The sequence below is a fragment of the Dendrobates tinctorius genome, unplaced genomic scaffold, assembly GCF_039654945.1.
Source record: "Dendrobates tinctorius isolate UK_male_01 unplaced genomic scaffold, ASM3965494v1 ptg000134l, whole genome shotgun sequence".
NCBI classification, from domain to species: Eukaryota; Metazoa; Chordata; class Amphibia; order Anura; family Dendrobatidae; genus Dendrobates; species Dendrobates tinctorius.
This window is the reverse complement of record NW_027361802.1, coordinates 2,041,932-2,062,812: the sequence shown is the minus strand read 5'-3', so window position 1 is coordinate 2,062,812 and position 20,881 is coordinate 2,041,932. Positions and strand designations below refer to the sequence as shown.

The 20,881-nt window shown below is 44.7% G+C and overlaps 1 protein-coding gene across 3 annotated transcripts in view; it reads left to right on the top strand.

Moving 5' to 3' along the window:
- TEK (TEK receptor tyrosine kinase) overlaps positions 1-20,881 on the top strand; it is a 197,850-nt gene that overhangs the window by 70,606 nt on the left and 106,363 nt on the right. For 2 of the 3 annotated variants that reach the window (XM_073543677.1, XM_073543675.1), the window contains exon 2: positions 8,735-9,046. The exons of the other annotated variant lie outside the window; for it this stretch is intronic. In XM_073543677.1, the coding sequence (XP_073399778.1) occupies positions 8,735-9,046 (312 nt within the window). The remainder of the gene's footprint in view (positions 1-8,734; positions 9,047-20,881) is intronic. 3 annotated transcript variants of the gene reach the window in all.

Sequence of the window (20,881 nt, the reverse complement as noted above, 5' to 3'; positions counted from 1 at the left end):
ACCGCTTCAGAATGTTATTGACCTTCAGAATAACCCCATATCTGCTGGTTAATGGCATTTTTTTTACATGACAGGTTTCCTTTAAGCCCATTTTCTGTTGATAAAAATTTGTAAATTACAGCGCACTATACAGTACAATTCAGACAGAATTTGTGACTATTCCGTTTTCTAACTGTTTTAATTTTTTTGAAAAGAGCTTTGCATTTAAGGGAAGAAAGCTCCCATGGTATGACAGAAGTACTATAATTTACAACAGAAATTGGCCTAATTTATAGTATAAATCTACACCAGCCTATAGTTACCAAAACTTACCAAATATATTCATTTTGGTGGTACAGCATGATTTTTTTTTTTTAGTTACAGTTCAAAAAGGGTGTTTGATAATTCCTCCCATGCAAAAAGTGCAAAGGGCGCTAGATGCAACTGGAAAAGTCAGCAATTTATGTGCATGGGCAACCAAACGATGCTATGATACGGGATGTAGAGCTAAGCTAATTACCATAAACAACCTTTGAAATGTTGGCTTCTAGTGATGACACTCCCACAAGATAGAATGAACAGAATAATGCACATTGAGTAGTGAATGATTGTCCAAATTGTATGTATGTTATTAGTTAATTTTTTTTACTTAGGCACATAATAGATGGAATTTTGAATCCATTATAGGCAAATCCACCACCATTCCCTATCATTCCCTGTCTCTATTGATCTATTCCCGTTTTCTATTATTATTTCTGCTGTATGTATTGTCTGTATGAGATTTTCTAAAATTGAAACGCGATTTTAACATGAGCTTTTACATAGAGCAATTCTCTATGTCACATAGATAGTGTCACGTCTCCGTCAGATTTGGGGCCTGCTGTTCCAGTCGCAGCCACTAGGAGGCGCCGGACCGCCACTTTGCCGTCAGACTCGGGGTCGGCTGTTCCTGCCTCGGCCACTGGGAGGCGCCGTGGTCCACCCGTGAGTTATGGTGGTGACAGAGAAGTGGCTCCTGTGCAGGCATCTGGTGGGCGCAGGCTCCGCCCCTCTGTCAGTCACCAGGGGGTTACTGCATCACCGTCTGGCCTGGTCCTGGGGGCGGCCCTAATGACATCACCAGTCCAGGAACCTGTGAGGGATGACCTGATCCCTCAAATACCTTGGGACTGGTCTTGCAAGCCTCTGGATATATTCTTGGTTCCCCTGTGTGTTACTTAGTGATTGATTTCTGTTTGACTCTGACCTCAGCCTGGATTTCTGACCCCTCTTTTGCCTGACAATTCTGTACTTCTGCTACTCTCCTGGTTTGTGACCTTGGCCTGGATATTCTGACTCTGCTACTTCCTAACGATTCTGTACCTCTGCTGCCCTCCTGGTTTTTGACTCTGACCTTGGCCTGAATTTGACTCTGCTATTGCCTGCCGTTTTTGTACTTCACTCTGACGACCGTCCTGCTCTGGCCGCTGCTCTTATTCAGACAGCTACCTCCTGGGCTCTGTTGTAAATCCAGATCCCTGTATAGGGGTAAAGGGTATCAGTGTTTCTCGGGGTGTTGCCTGGCTGCAGCTCAGAACCGCAGACGGACGTTACATTATTTCCGGCCATAAAATTAACTGCTTCTTGTGTATATACCCAACATATACAAAAGCAGTCTCCCTGAACTTTTTTTTTTTTTCCCTTCTTCTGACTGAGCTGATTTTTAGCCTGAACACCTGCTGCATTGCCCAGCCTGGAAGATCACTCTCATTTTCCTGGACAACTATGCAGCAGTCTGGAGTCTTCAGGGAGAGAGCTGCACCTCAGAGATCCATGCTCCTGTCACGTCGACCTCTGGGCAACTACTCTGGCTATGGTTGCCCAGGGGCTCAGGTATTGCCCGCAGATGCGGCTAAAGTTTTATTACCCATTTCAGTTTCATGTGGTCAGAAAACGCTGTGTTTAAACGCGTATGTGGATAGTGGCTCTGAAGGAAATTTTATGGATTCCTTGACTGCTAGGAATCTGGGTGTAACACTACTGAAACTTAACGCCCCTATTAAAACCACGGCTATTAATGGCACATCCATTATTCTGGAGGGGGTTAAGTTTGTTACTGCCAAGGTTGCTATGTCTGTGGGAGCCTTACATACCGAGCTTGTGTCATTTTTTGTGATGGACAATTTATCCTCTGCAGTTATTCTGGGTATGCCATGGTTACGCCAGCACAATCCTATCATCGACTGGCACTTGGGTGACGTTGTACGCTGGAGCCCACAGTGTCAGAAAAATTGCATATCCTTGGCAGTAAACCAAGTTAAGGTTAAAACCCCCCTCATACCGTTTGCTTTCAGAGATTTTGAGGATGTCTTTTCTATTGTAGAATCTGAAAAGCTACCCCCTCACAGAGAGTATGATTGCCCTATTGATCTAATTCCGGATGCCCGTCTCCCTAAGGGAAGAATATTTAATCTCTCTGGCCCAGAGCATCAGGCCATGAATGACTATATTGCAGATAGCCTAAGAAAAGGGTTTATCAGACCATCCATTTCTCCAGTTGGGGCCGGGTTCTTCTTTGTGGAGAAGAAAGATGGTGGTCTCAGACCCTGCATTGATTATCGGGAGTTGAATGCAATCACTATAAAAAACCAGTATCCGCTTCCACTCATCCCTGATCTTTTTAATCAGCTAACAGGAGCCCGTTGGTTTACTAAACTTGACCTCCGGGGGGCATATAATCTGGTCCGCATAAGAAAAGGAGATGAGTGGAAAACGGCCTTAAATACACCCCTTGGCCATTTTGAGTACCTGGTAATGCCGTTCGGACTCAGTAACGCACCTGCCGTATTTCAGCACTTTGTTAATGATATTTTTAGAGACATTTGTGGGGTGTATGTTGTGGTGTATTTAGATGACATTCTGATTTACTCTGTTGACCCTGTGACAAACTCTCAACACGTCTGTTCTGTGCTACAAAGACTACGTGAACACTCCTTGTTTGCTAAACTGGAGAAATGTGTCTTTTTTGCTGAGGAGGTACAGTTTTTAGGATACATGGTTTCAGGTAAAGGCTTCCGCATGGATCCTGCCAAGGTCCAGCCTATTAAGGCTTGGGTGCAACCCAAATCGCTGAAAGCGCTGCAGCGATTTTTGGGGTTCGCTAATTATTACCGCAAGTTTATTAGAGGTTTCTCAGAGATTGCCAAGCCACTCACGGAGCTGACCCGGAAAGGGGCGGACGTGGCAAACTGGAATCCTGAGGCAATTCAGGTGTTTCTTACGTTAAAAGAGTGCTTTGTGGCCAACCCAGTTTTGGTTCAGCCGGATCTGGACCGTCCATTTATTGTGGAGGTGGATGCCTCTGAAGTTGGAGTGGGAGCAGTGCTATCACAAGGCACTACATCCCTCACTCAGCTTCGTCCATGTGCGTTTTTTTTCCCGCAAATTCTCTTCTACGGAGAAAAACTATGATATAGGGAATCGGGAACTATTGGCAATTAAATGGGCCTTCGAGGAATGGCGTTACTTCCTCGAGGGCGCCAAACACAAGATCACGGTAATTACCGATCATAAGAACCTGACATACCTAGAATCAGCAAAAAGGTTAAATCCTAGACATGCAAGGTGGGCATTGTTTTTCTCTAGGTTTAATTTTATAATCACCTTCCGCCCTGGTACAAAAAATGTGAGGGCCGATGCCCTCTCTCGCAGTTTCTGCCCCTCACAAGCTGAGGACTGTGAACCAGTTCTGATATTGGCCACTGGGATCGTTGTGTCCGCAGTGTCATTGGACCTTCTGGAGGAGATCCGTAAATCCCCAGAACAAGCCCCTGACACTGCGCCACCCAACAAATTGTTCGTTCCGCCTGCATTTCGCCTACAAGTGCTTAGAGAATCACATGACTCTGTCTTGGCAGGCCATCCTGGTCTCAATAATACCGCCAGATTGATAACTAGGAATTTTTGGTGGCCGACGGTGGTTAAGGACTGCAAAGAATATGTCTTAGCATGTGAGGTCTGTGCCCGCGCCAAGTCCTCCCATAATCGCCCTGCCGGCTGGCTCCAGTTCTTGCCCACCCCCGAGAGTCCATGGACCCACATCTCCATGGACTTCATTACGGACCTACCGTCCTCAGATGGAAAGACGTGTATCTGGGTGGTGGTGGACAGGTTCAGTAAACAATGTCATTTTGTCCCCCTGTCGGGGTTACCTAGATCGGAAACGTTGAGTAAACTGTTTATTGTACATGTGGTACGTTTACACGGTGCCCCGGTCAATATTGTGTCTGACAGGGGTACCCAATTCGTGTCAAAGTTCTGGAGGGCGTTCTGTAAACGCATTGGTATTGAGCTATCTTTTTCCTCGGCTTACCACCCTGAAACCAATGGTCAAACCGAACGTGTCAACCAGGCTCTGGAGCAATACCTTCGTTGCTACATCTCAGAACACCAGTCCGATTGGGCAGAACATCTGCCACTAGCCGAGTTTGCGCTAAATAATCAGTATCAGGACTCCATTAAGTCTACCCCCTTTTTCTGAAACCACGGGCTGCATCCGCGCTTTGGCTCATTCTCGGCCAGAATATCGGAGCTTCCTGGAGTAGAGAAAAATATACATCGTTTAAAAACCATTTGGTTTGAGGTAAACTCGAACTTGAAAGGGGCCCAGGTTAGACAGACCTCGGCAGCAAACAAACGGCGATCCAAAGGACCACACCTGGGAGTTGGAGACAAGGTTTGGCTCTCCACCAAAAACATCAAGCTTAAAGTACCGTCTGCCAAACTGGGTCCCAGATTTATTGGTCCATACGAGATTATAGAGGTGATTAACCCGGTGGCCTTCTGTTTAAAACTCCCTCAGTCTTTCAAATTACCCAATGTCTTCCACAAGTCTCTCCTCAAGTTGTATCGCTCCCCAATTCACCCTGTCCCGTCCCCTCCTCCTCCCGTTTCGGTCGAAGGGTCCTTGGAGTATGAAGTCCAGGGTGTCCTTGACTCCCGCCTTGTAAGAGGGTCCGTACAGTATCTGGTACACTGGAAGGGCTACGGCCCGGAGGAGAGGTCCTGGGTCCCTGCGAGGGACATCCATGCAAAAGCACTAATTAGAAGGTTTCACCTCCTTCACCCTGACAAACCAGGTTTTGAGGGTCCGGAGGCCCCTCTTGGAAGGGGGGGTACTGTCACGTCTCCGTCAGATTTGGGGCCTGCTGTTCCAGTCGCAGCCACTAGGAGGCGCCGGACCGCCACTTTGCCGTCAGACTCGGGGTCGGCTGTTCCTGCCTCGGCCACTGGGAGGCGCCGTGGTTCTATTATGTCGCCGTCAGACTCAGGGCCTATGGTCCCAGCTTTAGCCACTAGGAGGCGCCGGTCTGTCACGTCACCGTTGGATTCGAGGCCTGCTGTTCCGGTCACGGCCACTAGGAGGCGCCGGACCGCCACTTCACCGTCAGACTCGGGGACGGCTGTTCCTGCCTCAGCCACTGGGAGGCGCCGTGGTCCACCCGTGAGTTATGGTGGTGACAGAGAAGTGGCTCCTGCACAGGCATCTGGTGGGCGCAGGCTCCGCCCCTCTGTCAGTCACCAGGGGGTTACTGCATCACCGTCTAGCCTAGTCCTGGGGACGGCCCTAATGACATCACCAGTCCAGGAACCTGTGAGGGATGACCTGATCCCTCAAATACCTTGGGACTGGTCTTGCAAGCCGCCGGATATATTCTTGGTTCCCCTGTGTGTTACTTAGTGATTGATTTCTGTTTGACTCTGACCTCAGCCTGGATTTCTGACCCCTCTTTTGCCTGACGATTCTGTACTTCTGCTACTCTCCTGGTTTGTGACCTTGGCCTGGATATTCTGACTCTGCTACTTCCTAACGATTCTGTACCTCTGCCGCCCTCCTGGTTTTTGACTCTGACCTTGGCCTGAATTTGACTCTGCTATTGCCTGCCGTTTTTGTACTTCACTCTGACGACCGTCCTGCTCTGGCCTCTGCTATTGCCTGCCGTTTTTGTACTTCACTCTGACGACCGTCTTGCTCTGGCCTCTGCTCATATTCAGACAGCTACCTCCTGGGCTCTGTTGTAAATCCAGATCCCTGTATAGAGGTAAAGGGTATCAGTATTTCTCGGGGTGTTGCCTGGCTGCAGCTCAGAACCGCAGACGGACGTTACAGATAGAATAAAAGCCAGAAATTCATGTGACGCGTACAGTAAAATCAGAGAGTGACAGGTTAGAATAGGATAGAATAGATATATACATATCAAGCACAGATATATAGATGTCAGTAACACACACCCACATGTATATATATATATTACATAGATAGATAGATCGATATAAGAAAAGCCGGCAATTCATCTGCCGTCTACTGTAAAATCACTGTAGGAGCCGACAGGATAGAATAGATGGATTACATAGAATAGATGGATTACATTACAGTAAATACAAATAGAATAGGTAAATATACAGATGTCTGTGACAAATACAATTAATACAGTGTGTGTGCAGCTTACTGTACATGTATTTAATTAATAAAATATTACTTTGCTAAAAAAATGGCTTGGGCTCCCAAGCAACTTTTATAACCACTAAAAAATAATCTCAAGGCAGAGTGCACATATGAAATATGTGGTATAACATCACAGTCTTCAAAAGAATAGTAACACCACCATATGTGCACACATGGACGATATAGAGGACAAATGGGGAATAAACGAAACACACAGAAGAAAAAACGAAATGTGTCCTATAGTACAATATTACCGTATATCCTTTATTGACAATACAGAAAAATATATAAAAGAAGGGGGTGGGAAAACAATAGAGCACAACACTGGGGACACCAATAATATCAAATTATTGCAACCCAGCGGAGAAAAATAGCTATTATCACCGTATCATAAATAAGCTTATCAACACTATAAAGGTGCCGCTGCAATGGGTAAATAAAGTGCAATAAGAAAAAGTGTTGTGTGCAAAGTAAGGTGCTAAATGGTAGCCACAGGGTAAATTGCAAAGATGTTCAAAGAGGGGCCCAAAAGACAAAATGTCCAAATAAAAAGAGGTAGTAATGCAGACCACAATATTAATAAAAATATATGAGTATGGCTAAAAATAAAGTCTCTGGATGGATTACCTTAATGTGCACACACGGAAGATGTCCCCTGGATGCGCCAAGCCCCGACGCGCGTTTCGGTGTCAGCCTTCGTCAGGGGGCTTAACTTTGGTAACCAGCAGAGGGAAAGCCGACGGCTGGGGACCGATGTTTTTAGCCTGGGAAGGGGGTAATACCCATGGAGCTTCCCATGCTATTAACATCAGCTTACAACTGTATACTTAGCTTTTACTGGCTATTAAAATGGGGACCTAAAAAAAATTACATAGGATCCCTCTATAATTAATAACCAGCAAAGGCTATGCAGAGAACTGTGGGCTGATATTAATAGCCTATGAAGGGGCCATGGATACTGCCACACCAGGCTAAAAACATCAGCTCTCAGCCACCCCAGAAAAGGCACCAATTCTGGCACTTAGCCTCTCTCTTCCAACTTGCCCTGTAGCGGTGGCAAGTGGGGTGATAGTTGGGGGGTTGATGTTACCTTTGTTTTGTCAGGTGGCATCAAGCCCCGAGGTTAGTAATGGTGAGGCATCAATAAGACGCCCCCCTTACTAACCCCGTAGTCACATGTAAGAAAACACAGACACACAGAAAAAAGTCCTTTAATTGTAAGAATGACACAGACTCATTTAATAATCTTAATTAAACCATACTTACGACCTCGCCCATTCCCCTCATGCCCTCATCATCTGCAAAAGAATTAAAGAAACAAACAACAATATTCCTCACCTTTCCGCAGAGATGCTGCTAATCTATTTGTCCCACGACGGGTCCAGCTCTGCTACATCTAGATGGCAGGCTGCATGTTTGCATGATGCGACTATACAGCCTGTCATCCATCAGAGAAACTGAGTAGCGTGTGCTCAGTGTCTCTCTGTGAACTCCTATTACCCATCTGACATCACTGAGATTGTGAGAAAGTTCTCCCTACACGTTTCCTCCCCCCTTAGGGGGATTCATCAGGGGAGTAAAAAAAAATAATAATATATATATGTATATATATATATATATATATATATATATATATATATATGTGTGTGTGTGTGTGTGTGTGTGGAACTAAGAGAATTCTATTATTGGCAAGCAACTCATCTGTCAGGTCCAGCTAGTTTAAGTTGGGACCTTTTCCTTTAAAGCCTGGTACCTGAAAAGGGGGAGGAAACTCGTAGGGAGACTTGACATGATTTGGTGGGTACATCTTATGAGCCTTACTTGGGGACTGTCCATGTAAGGGCAGGTGCAATACAGTGGCATGACAGGGGATATCAGAAACTTTCCCCTCCCAGATTTATACAACTATCTTCTGAGCTCCTGCATACCTAAGACCTGCAGAGAATTACTACTATACTGGTGAGTTCAAACCATTTATTATTGAGCACTGATAACTTTTTTAGCACTTGCACTTTACCACTTTGGTTTGTTTGTTATGATTTATCCAGTTTTTAGACCACATATTAAAAGTTATGAATTAGTTTATACTGTCTCTCTTTCCTAGTTAGATATGATTTTTGAGGGTATTCATTAGTGGGTCATAAAGACTGCACTTTTTGCTGATTCTTATTTTTTCATACTATACCCTGACAAGTTCTGTAATCTCTTTATATCGTATACTGTAATAAAGTTATTTTCCATCACTAATTTTTCAATAACCTATCATTTTAGGTGGGGTGGAAGCCTTAAGAGATCTGATTTTAGTGAATTCACTTCCATTAATTCCAAATTCTGAAACATCCATGACTTGTATTGCCCCTCAATGGAGTTCACCAGAAACGATTGCCATTGCTAGAGACCTTGAAACTGTTGTAAATAAACTTAAGGACCCTCTGGAAGTTATCCAGGATGAACAAAGGAGATCAGTAAAGAAAGTCTTTTGGAAAAAAGAAAAGACAAATGATGCAATTGGAGCCTATTACTGTGAGTGGAGATCACAAGACACAGTGACAAGGATACGAACTTTGAAGATGTCAGCACAAGGTAACTAATCCAAGAATCACTTTTTTTTGTAGGTTGAAACAGGTTCTGATGGTTGTATGTGATACATTTGTGTTTACAAACCCTGATTCATATGAGGAGTTTCATGCTCAAGACCCATGCTAAGAGCCAAAGCGACTCCTGCTCTGATAGACCTGAGTTGTCAATATATCACCTAAAGAGCTTTTCCCACAAGCAAAGTTAATTTTAAAGTTGATTTTAATTAATACATCTTGGAATAATAATAGCTTCCACAATTGCAAGTGTTTAACTCCTTAACGACCACTGATACGCCTCTTTACTGCAGCAGCTAAGGGTGCTTATTCCTCAGCATTGCTTTTTATCATTAATCGAATAACGGTGATAAAAAAAGTAAGATGTAAAATTCATTTCTCTCTTCCTCTGATATGATCTAGCATATCAGAGAAGAGAGAAATAGGGTCCCCCGAGCCCCCCCGATACCTCCGCCATCCACTGGTCCCTCCTATTCCATCCCCCGGCCCTCCACGTTATTTTCACAGAAAAAAATGTCGGGCGCATGCACAGTGCGCCTGCCGAGACCTGCCGAGATCTGCCGGCCGGTACCCGGCAACAATAAGGAATTTTTCCCATTGGTTCCTTTTGATCACTGTGATAGACCCTAAAAAAAAATAGTAAATCAAATCCCCCTTTTTCACCCATTAGTTAGATACAAATTATAAAAAAATTTTATTGTATTTTTTCCATTCTTTGTAATTAGTGTTAGGGCTGTAGTTAGAATTGTTTTTTTTCTTTGAAAAGTAAAAAAAAGAAAAATGATGACAATATAAAAGCTAGTGGTGAGTGCAAGTGCTCACTATTCCAGTTTGCATCGGGTGCTTGGGTATGCATGGAGTGTCACGGATCCCCGCATGTTTTTTTTGGGTGTCTAACAGCTGCGACAATGTAAAAAAGTTTTTAAAAAATATTAAAATGTGTAAAAATATTTTTTTTTAAATAAAGAAATAAATATTTTTCCATTAAATAAATTTATTTATGTAAATAAAAAAAACAATAAAAGTACACATTTGGTATTGCTGGGTCCTTAACAACCTACTCTATAAAACAGTTCCACTAGTTAACCCCTTCAGAAAACACTATAAAAAAATAAAAAACGAGGCAAAAAACAATGCTTTATCATCATACTGACGAACAAAAAGTGCAATAAAACGCGATCAAAAAGACGGATGTAAATAAAAATAGTACCGCTGAAAATGTCACCGTATCCCCATACAGCTCCATCAGCAGAAAAATAAAAAAAGTTATAGCTCTCAGAATAATAATTAATGCAAAAATAATTAAAATAATTTTCATTTGTAAAAGCGACAAAACATAAAAAGATATAAATGAGGTATCGCTGTAATCATACTGACCCGAAGAATAAAGCTGCCTTACCAATTTTACCACACTCGGAACGATATAAAAAAACAAAAAGCAATTCATGAATTGCCTTTGTTTGTTTATTCTGTCTCTCAAAAATCGGAATAGAAAGCAATCAAAAAATGTCATGTGCTTGAAAATGGTACCAATAAAAACATCAGCTCGTCCCGCAAAAAATAAGCCCTCACATGACTCTGTTGACAGAAATATGACACATTATAGCTAAACTAGTTTTCACAATAAAAAGCGTCTTATAGTGTGTAAAAGTAGCAAAACATAAAAACCCAAATATAAATCTGGTATCACTGTAATCACACCGGCCCAAAGAATAAAGTCACCTAATCACTTCGGACTGGGGTGCCTAGGGCCCACCAATGGAATTGACTCTAGGGGCCCACCCTATGGCTACCATACATGGTTTTATTATTTGTTCATTTTTTGGCCTCTCACTAAAACGTGAGCCTTTCAGCAAACTATACAGTGTGCAAAAGAGAACTAAATAGCGCTTCTAGTTAAGCAATTTATTTATTGTAGTTGATAACGGAATCTGTTATTTACAATCCGTAGTTTTTGCACACTTGTCCTAGGTAGACCACCTAGCCCCTCAGCCAATTTACATGGAACCTGTCAGGTCCCCTGCGCCCTCAGAACCACTACAGTTGAGTCTGCATATATAAGCACCCTGCCTAACAGTCCCTGTATTATATTACACACATAAACAGATCTGTAGAAAAAATATTTCTAAAGTCAATTTATCATACGTAAATGAAGGCTTTGACCAGTCTATCTGCACTCCCTATCATGAGCAGTGCACCTCTCTGAAGCACTGTATGTACAGGGGTGGCGTTGCTATGGACAGCAGAGACACGCTGCCACTTTAAGAGACAGCATCCCCTTGCTGATGCAATGGTACATTCTGTCTCCCCTGCAAAAGACTGTGTGTGTTGTTCTGCCAGCACTAGAGAGGGTGGGGCTGTTTCCTGTGTGAGTGTTCTGTGCTGAAGATTCTTCAGGAAGCTAGCATGCCTGGATCTGAGGAGAAGATGCACAGCCTGTGACTGATTGAACTGATGAGATTGTGTAGACTCTTCTGGGGATAATAAAGGTGGCTGTACTGTGCTGTCGTGAGGAGCCACGAAGAAATACAAGAAAAGGAATCTACCGTTTTCAGGAGCTTCTCCAGGATCCTTAAACAAGTAGAAGACCACATTTCTCAGAGCTTCCGGATAGACGTGCACACCATCTTACAGGACTGCAGGGGGCCCCCAGGACTAAACTGAGACCTCAACGTTACTGTCAGTTTTAACCCCATTTGTGCATATGTTAGGGCCTGGGATAGGCTGCAATAGACAGAGCACGGCAGCCATGTGGCCTCCTAGCAGAGACCAGTTAGGCTATAGTTAGAGTAGCATCATAATACGTTTATTGTGTTGTTTTACCTGTTGAAGAATATATTGATCTGTGATAGCTGGACCACCGTGCTATTTGATGGCCAAGCTAAAGAACATCACTCTAGTGAATTGCTTTTGTCATTGCATACCACTGTTTACACCTTCCTATCACTGCCTGTCAATAAATTAACCCTTTGTTGTTTGCACCTCATCTTGTGTACCGTAGTCTCCCTGCACGGTGGTGGCTTCCCCGGCCATCGCTTCAAGAACACCCAACTTTAGAGGATCAATGCAGTGAGGGGAAAATGTAGGTTTCTCAAGCTTCTCCTATCTAACAGTGTGAAAAAAATACAACAACTCATAGACTTACTTTGACAAGTTTGATCCATGACTCAGATGAAAAAAGCACATGTCTTTGTGTTTTTGTGCAGACCACTTGGTACACAAAAATATATGAACATATGAACAGCCCCATAGACTATAATAGGTAAAAGTTCTATCTGTGAAAATCTGATGTTTCAATAAGCCCTTAGACCTTCCAGACCAAGTCTCACTTTTTGTGACAACTTTTTTCTTTTCTTTGTTACACATTGTACTTAGGGCCATATCATACGTCAGCATGTCTGGCATGTGTGGTGACAGTTTTCACATGTACCGGAGACCAGGGATGGACAATGACAGCCTGGGGCCCCTGTGCAAGAAATGTGTATGGAAGCCCCCTTTTACGGTGACAAATTATATATATATATATATATATATATATATATATATAGTGGCGTGGCTAAGGGTTGTATAGTCGATGGGAGGTATGTGTCTCAGAGATGGCTTGTCTCTGTAATGTAAGCCCAGAGAGTTTCTTTAGTACACATAAGCCCTAATGGATAGCATTATACAGTCATATGTTAAAGTTTGGGCACCCCTATTAATGTTAACCTTTTTTCTTTATAACAATTTTGGTTTTTGCAACAGCTATTTCAGTTTCATATATCTAATAACTGATGGACTCAGTTATATTTCTGGATTCAAATGAGGTTTATTGTACTACCAGAAAATGTGCAATCTGCATTTAAAGAAAATTTGACCGGTGCAAAAGTATGGGCGCCTCAACATAAAAGTGACATTAATATTTCGTAGATCCTCCTTTTGCAAAAATGACAGCCTCTAGTCGCTTCCTGTAGCTATTAATGAGTTCCTGGATCCTGGATGAAGGTATTTGTGACCATTCCTGTTTATAAAACAATTCCAGTTCAGTTAAGTTTGATGGTCACCGAGCATGGACAGCCCGCTTCAAATCATCCCACAGATGTTCAATGATATTCAGGTCTGGGGACTGGGATGGCCATTCCAGAACATTGTAATTGTTCCTCTGCATGAATGCCTGAGTAGATTTGGAGCGGTGTTTTGGATCATTGTCTTGCTGAAATATCCATCCCCTGCATAACTTCAACTTCGTCACTGATTCTTGCACATTATTGTCAAGAATCTGCTGATACTGAGTTGAATCCATGCGACCCTCAACTTTAAGAAGATTCCCGGTGCCAGCATTGGCCACACAGCCCCAAAGCATGATTGAACCTCCACCAAATTTTACTGTGGGTAGCAAGTGTTTTTCTTGGAATGCTGTGTTTTTTAGCCTACATGCATAACGCCTCTTTGTATTACCAAACAACTCAATCTTTGTTTCATCAGTCCACAGGACCTTCTTCCAAAATGTAACTGACTTGTCCAAATGTGCTTTTGCATACCTCAGGCGACTGTTTGTGGTGTGCTTGCAGAAACGGCTTCTTTCGCATCACTCTCCCATACAGCTTCTCCTTGTGCAAAGTGCGCTGTATTGTTGACCGATGCACAGTGACACCATCTGCAGCAAGATGATGCTGCAGGTCTCTGGAGGTGGTCTGTGGATTGTCCTTGACTGTTCTCACCATTCTTCTTCTCTGCCTTTCTGATATTTTTCTTGGCCTGCCACTTCTGGGCTTAACAAGAACTGTACCTGTGTTCTTCCATTTCCTTACTATGTTCCTCACAGTGGAAACTGACAGGTTAAATCTCTGAGACAACTTTTTGTATCCTTCCCCTGAAAAGCTATGTTGAATAATCTTTGTTTTCAGATCATTTGAGAGTTGTTTTGAGGAGCCCATGATGCCACTCTTCATAGGAGAATCAAATAGGAGAACTACTTGCAAGTGGCCACCTTAAATACCTTTTCTCATGATTTGATACACCTGGCTATGAAGTTCAAAGCTCAATGAGGTTACAAAACCAATTTAGTGCTTCAGGAAGTCAGTAAAAAGTAGTTAGGAGTGTTCAAATCAAGAAAATGATAAGGGTGCCCATACTTTTGCCCCGGTCAAATTTTGTTTAAATGCAGATTGCACATTTTCTGTTAGTACAATAAACCTCATTTGAATCCAGAAATAAAACTGAGTCCATCAGTTATCTGATATATGAAACTGAAATAGCTGTTGCAAAAACCAAAATTGTTATAAAGAAAAAAGGTTAACATTAATAGGGGTGCCCAAACTTTAACATATGACTGTACTTCTGATGTTTTGCAAGGACCTGTGGTGAGGTCACAATCACTTGACTAGCCAGCTGCTGGGTTCGTGGGTGTGGCTATACCTTTATAATGTAGACTACTCCTGAAACACAGAGCTGTATGTGGAGAGGGATACGCCTCCTGTTCGTGCTGGGGCTCCAAGACTGAGCCTGAAGTAATGGACATTTGTGCTTTCTTTTGCATGAGCTAAAAAAGGCTATTTCTTTTGTTTTGTGCTGCTTTATGGATTATGCCGCAATAAACCCTATGAACTTTAAAAGGAATGTGCCTCCTGATTGCCACCCGTTCACCTAAGTGAATGAAATCCCTACAATTGGTGCTAGACGTGCAGGCAGCGTTCCCAGCAGAGCTGTGAGACTGTTACTGCATGTCCTGGGTCAAGTTTTCAGCAAGCTAGCAAGCATTGCCTGGAAAAATGGAGGACCCGCTGAAACACCTGGTCCAGGCACAGTCAGAGCAACAGGAGACTAACAGGCTGTTGTTACAGCAGAGCCAGCAGGAGCAACGGCAGCAGTTCCAGCAGAGCCAGCAGGAGCAATGGCAGCAGATGCAGCTTCTGGCAGCCACCATCCAGGGCAGGACGAGTGCCCCAAATCCAGGTCTGGCTGATGACACCCACGTCAGGAAGGCGGTAAGACGAGCATTGCAGAAAATGACCCCTGAGGAGGATGTTGAGGCCTTCCTGGCAGTATTTGATAGGGTGGCTGAGAGGGAAAAACTTCAGCAAGAGCAGTGGGCAGAGATATTGGCCCCATACCTGACGGGGGAGCCCCAGAAGGCATACTATGACTTAACTTTGCAAGACGCCAAGGAGTATCTCAAACTAAAAGCTGAGATTCTCGCACGTTTGGGGGTGACAATGACTGTCAGGGCACAGCGAGTTTACTGCTGCGCCTATCACCCGGACAAACCCCCTCGCTCCCAAATGTTCGACCTGTTGTACCTGGTCCAGAAATGGCTGCAGCCAGAGTCTTCTACTGCACAGATGGTAGAGCAAGTGGTGATGGATCGGTTTGTGCATTCCCTGCCGAGACCCCTACAGACTTGGATTGCCCAGGGTGATCCCCAGAATGCCGATGAACTGGTCGGGCTGGTCGAGAGATACCAGGGGATGGAAGGCTCCTTGGGGAAGCAGCCTATTCCGTATTGGGGGTTCCAGCAGGGGGCGGAGTCCCAAAAAGGGGTGGGGCATCAAAGTCAAAAGGGGCGGGGGAGGCAGTGCCCAAGGTCCCCACGGGTGATATTATTTGCTGGAAGTGCCACAGGCCTGCACATATAGCTGCCCATTGTCCCAAGACCACCAAGCAGATGGACTGCATCATGGGATGCCGTAGTTCATACTATGCATATCCAGCTTGCAGTGTGAACTCTCCACCTAATGAGGGGCCACAAGCATGTCCCGTGAAGGTGAACGGCCGAGCAGTAATGGCGTTGCTAGACTCCGGGAGCTTGGTGACCCTTGTAAGGGCCACTTTTCCTCTCAACCTACTCCCGGGTAAAAAGGTCGGCATTCGATGCATACATGGCGATGCAAAAGACTACCCTATGGCCAGGGTTAACATTGAAATGGCACATTGCACCGAATCCCATGAAGTTGGCGTCATTCAGGACTTGTTGCATCCATAATTATAGGCCAGGATTTCTGTCTGTTTTTGGAGCTGTGGGGTAAGGGTTCTGTGGTCGCTAGCAAGAGCAGGAAACCAATGAACCCTAATAAGGTATTGCCACCACCAGAGGCAGATGGGTTCCCTTTTTGTGTCCTTGTGGGGGATGAGGAGGAAGTGTCCCCTGTATCTGACATTCCGGAGTTGGGGGTGGCCGGTGAGAATTTTGGGACTTCCCAACATAGGGACCCAATGCTGAGGGAAGCCTTCAACAATGTCTCCGTCATTAATGGGGTTGCACAAGAGCCGGGAGCAGACACAAGGTTTCCCTATTTTATGAGTGGGGAGTTGTTATACCGGGTCACGAAAATAAGGGAGGAGTTGGTAGAGCTGTTTATAGTACCAGGCCCCTATAGACGGAAAGTATTGGACATGGCCCATTCACACATCTTGGGGGGACACCTGGGGGTGGAAAAAACACAGGAACGGGTTGTGCAGAGGTTCTATTGGCCTGGATGTCACGGGAAATAGTAAACTATTGCAGGTCCTGCCCTGCATGTCAGTTAACTGCCCCCACATCTCATTTCTGGAACACCCTTGTGCCATTGCCCATTATTGAGGTGCCATTCGAGAGAATTGCCATGGACTTTGTCGGTCCCTTGGTGAAATCAGCCCGGGGCCATCAGTATATATTAGTCATCCTGGACTATGCCACATGCTATCCTGAGGCAATTCCCCTGAGAAATTCCTCCGTGAAGAATATATCTGCGAGTTGGTCCATGTGTTTTCCCGGACCAGTTTGCCGAAGGAGATCCTGACCGACCAGGGGACACCTTTTATGAGCAAGGTGATGAGGGAGTTGTGCAAGGTTTTGCAAATCTCCCAGTTGAGGACTTCAGTGTACCATCCGCAGTCAGATGGCCTTGTGAAGAGGTTTAACAAGACGCTGAAGAGCATGCTAAGAAAAGCCATAGAGCAGACGGTAGTGACTTGGATTGTCTCTTACCGTATCTGCTGTTTTCTATCCGTGAAGTTCCCCAGGCCTCCACGGGGTTCTCGCCCTTCGAGCTTCTGTACGGCCGACATCCACGAGGTCTCATAGATATAGCCAAGGAAACCTGGGAAGCCAAAGTCACGCCCTAGCGAAGCGTCATTGAGCATGTGGCACTGATGCAGCAGAGGCTTGCGAAAGTGATGCCCATTGCTAAAGAACATCTCCACCAGGCACAAGAGGCTCAGGCCAGGGTCTACAACCGGTCAGCAAGAATGAGACCGTTCAATCCGGGAGACCGAGTTCTCGTGCTAATTCCGACGGTGGAGAGTAAGTTCTTGGCCAAGTGGCAAGGGCCGTATGAGGTGGTGGAGAAGCTTGGTGAAATTATGAAATTCACCAACCTGGAAGACGGAAACCATGCCAGGTTTACCATGTCAACCTCATCAAGCCGTGGCAAGATAAAGAGCCAGCGGTAACTCCGTGTTTGCTGGGCAACCTAGAAGGTGAGGTTGGAGCGGTTACCATAGCGGAGACGCTATCGAAGGCCCAGAAACAGCAGTGCCAGGAGTTACTCCAGAAAAACAGGGACCTGTTTTCAGAGTTGCCGGGGTGCACAAAGGTCGTTGAGCATGAAGTTCTGACCGAGCCAATTGTGCGGGTGAACGTGAAGCCGTATCAAATTCCCGCGGCCCGTCGAGAAGTAATCTCTAAGGAGGTGCAGCGTATGTTGAAGCTCGGGGTCATTGAGGAATCCAAGAGCGGCTGGTCGAGCCCAATTGTCTTGGTCCCAAAACCTGATGGTGAATGGACGTTCTGCAATGACTACCAGAAGCTGAATGAGGTCTCCAAGTTCGACGCATATCCAATGCCACGCATTGATGAGCTCATCGGGAGACTTGGACCTGCCAGATACATAACCACCTTGGATTTGACAAAGGGATATTGGCAGATCCCCATGGCACGGGAGGCCAAGGAGAAGACTGCATTTTCTACACCAGACGGGTGCTTCCAGTATGTCCAGATGTCATTTGGCCTGCAGGGAGCTCCAGTGACCTTCCAGAGGGCTATGAATAGAATCCTTGAGCCTCATAAGCTATGCGCTGCTGTGTACCTGGATGATATCATCATCTTTACCCTGGACTGGGAGACTCACCTGGAAAAGGTCCAAGCCGTGTTTGATGCTCTAAGGGAGGCGGGGTTTACGATAAACCCAAAGAAGTATGCCTTGGGTAAAGAAGCCAAGTACCTGGGATATGTAGTGGGGCATGGCGAGATCAAACCCCAAATCAATAAAGTGGAGTCAATTCAAACATGGCCGAGACCTCTGTCCAAAAAGGAGGTTAGAGCCTTCTTAGTGATCATGGGATATTACAGGAGGTTCATCCCAAACTTCGCCATGATGGCTGCGCCTCTAACTGATCTGCTTAAGGGGACAAAATCCGTAATGGTCAGATGGTGCGAAGAGGCAGAGTCAGCCTTTCAAGAAATGAAAGGAGCTCTATGTAAGCAACCCGTTCTGGTGGCCCCAGACTTTAAAAAAGAGTTCATCCTTCTGACAGATGCCTCAGATGTCGGGGTAGGTGCAGTCCTCTCCCAGGAGATACATGGGGAGGAGCATCCTGTCCTCTACCTGAGTAGGAAGCTATCTTCATGTGAAAAGAATTACTCAGTCGTAGAGAAGGAGTGTTTGGCCATAAGGTGGGCAGTGGATACATTACGGTACTATCTGGTGGGACGTAAGTTTAGATTAATATCCAACCATGCCCCACTCAGATGGATGAGGGAAACAAAGGGTAAGAATGCTAGGGTCACCCGCTTGTTCTTAGCCCTGCAAGACTTCAGCTTCCATGTAGAACATAGGGCCAGGAAGCTACATGGTAATGCCGATGCCCTCTCAAGAATCCCTTGTCTAGTAAGGGAAAGTGCCAAGTCCCATGGCTTTAGGCAGAGGGGGGAGGTATGTGGCGTGGCTAAGGGTCGTATAGTCGATGGGAGATATGTGTCTCAGAGATGGCTTGTCTCTGTAATGTAAGTCCAGAGTGTTTCTTTAGTACACATAAACCCTAATGGATAGCATTATACTTCTGATGTTTTGCAAGGACCTGTGGTGAGGTCACAATCACATGACTAGTCAGCTGTTGGGTTCGTGGGTGTGACTATACCTTTATAATGTAGGCTACTGAAACAGAGAGCTGTATGTGGGGATGGATAAGCCTCCTGTGTGTGCTGGGGCTCCAGGACTGAGCCTGAAATAATGGGCATTTGTGCTTTCTTTTGCCTGAGCTAAAGGCTATTTCTTTTGTTTTGTGCTGCTTTATGGGTTATGCCGCGATAAACCCTATGAACTTTAAAAGGAACGTGCCTCCTGATTGCCACCTGTTGCACCTAAGTGAGTAAAATCCCTACAATATATACAGTATATATTGTGGCGTGGTGGCTAAGGGTCATATAGTCGATGGGAGATATTTGTCACAGAGATGGCGAGTCTCTTTGATGTAGCACGGAGTGTTTTCTTTAGTGAACGTAAGCACTAAGGGACGTCACCGTACCTCTATATGTGTTTCAGGACATGCGGTGATGTCACAGTTAGGTGACTAGTCAGGTGATGGGTTCCTGGGTGTGGTTATACCTATAATGTGGGCTACTGCTTAACAGAGGGTTGTATATGGGGAGGGGAAGCCTCCTGTGTGTGTTGAGGCTCCAGGACCGAGCCTGAAGTACTGGACACTTGTACTTTGCTTTGCCTGAGCTAAAGGTTATTTTTTGTTCTGTTTGTGGGTTTGTGAAGCAATAAACCCCATGAATTTTAAAAGGAACGTGCCTCCTGATTGCCACCCATTGCACCTGAGCGAGTACAATCCCTACAGTATATATATATCCATATCCACAAACATTCATGTACATAGTCTGCTTTATTATGTATATTGCCATCCCTTATTACACAGTGCCCCCTCTTTTCATGTACAGCACTGTCCTGTCTTGTTAGATGTACTGTATAACGCAATGATGGCTGATGGAGCATGGGAAAGCTTCTTTTCTAATGGAGGAGGCGGTTGGACTGGTCGTCTGGTCACCGACTGCTCTATGGGCATTCATTTTATATCTAACAAGAGAGGGGACTATGCAAGGAGAGGCCGTTGTAAATAACCTGATGAAGGAGTGACCCTCCGAAACGATCGTTAGGGTGGGTTGCTGACTGCTGGAACCTTTGCCCATCATTTCATTGGGTAATTCTTGCTTTTCTTTGCTACCTTGCTTTCTAGGCGTCATAGATCTGTCGAACTATGGTGAATTATCACCTGTTAGTTGACAAGGACCTGTGTATTTATTTGTTTATTTGATGGATGGAGCTTGAATAAGATATCTTTTTTGGCGGTGCACTTTATTTGCTATACATTGCCATGCACTATATGCATTTTGTGATAATTTAGTAAATTTATGCATGTATTTTTTTGATATTGTATAGGTTCTGATTGTACAGCAACCCTTTGTTATCCATTCGGTGTGCGGTTTCCGCACGTTATTTGTCCACTTCCCCCACTTGTATCTGGATTTGTCTTAACAATAAAAATTATTGATTTTACTTTGGACTTATAGTCACTTTTTTGGAGCTTTGCTCCGTTTGTTTTCTAATAACAAAAATAACAAGAATACACAAAAGAACCTGGAAGCACACAGATTTTTTACACCAATGTGAGAATGTAGAATAAGTAATTTTACAGATAACATTATCACGTCTGATTAGAGCCGCTTTCTCCTGTTTCTTCTCCATCTGGTCAGACCTCAACATCTCCCAGCCATGACTTGTCTAATCACCATGATCTTTGCAGCCCTGAAAATAACAAGGTCACATACATTGTATACATGCATGTGTCTCCCCTGAATACAGAT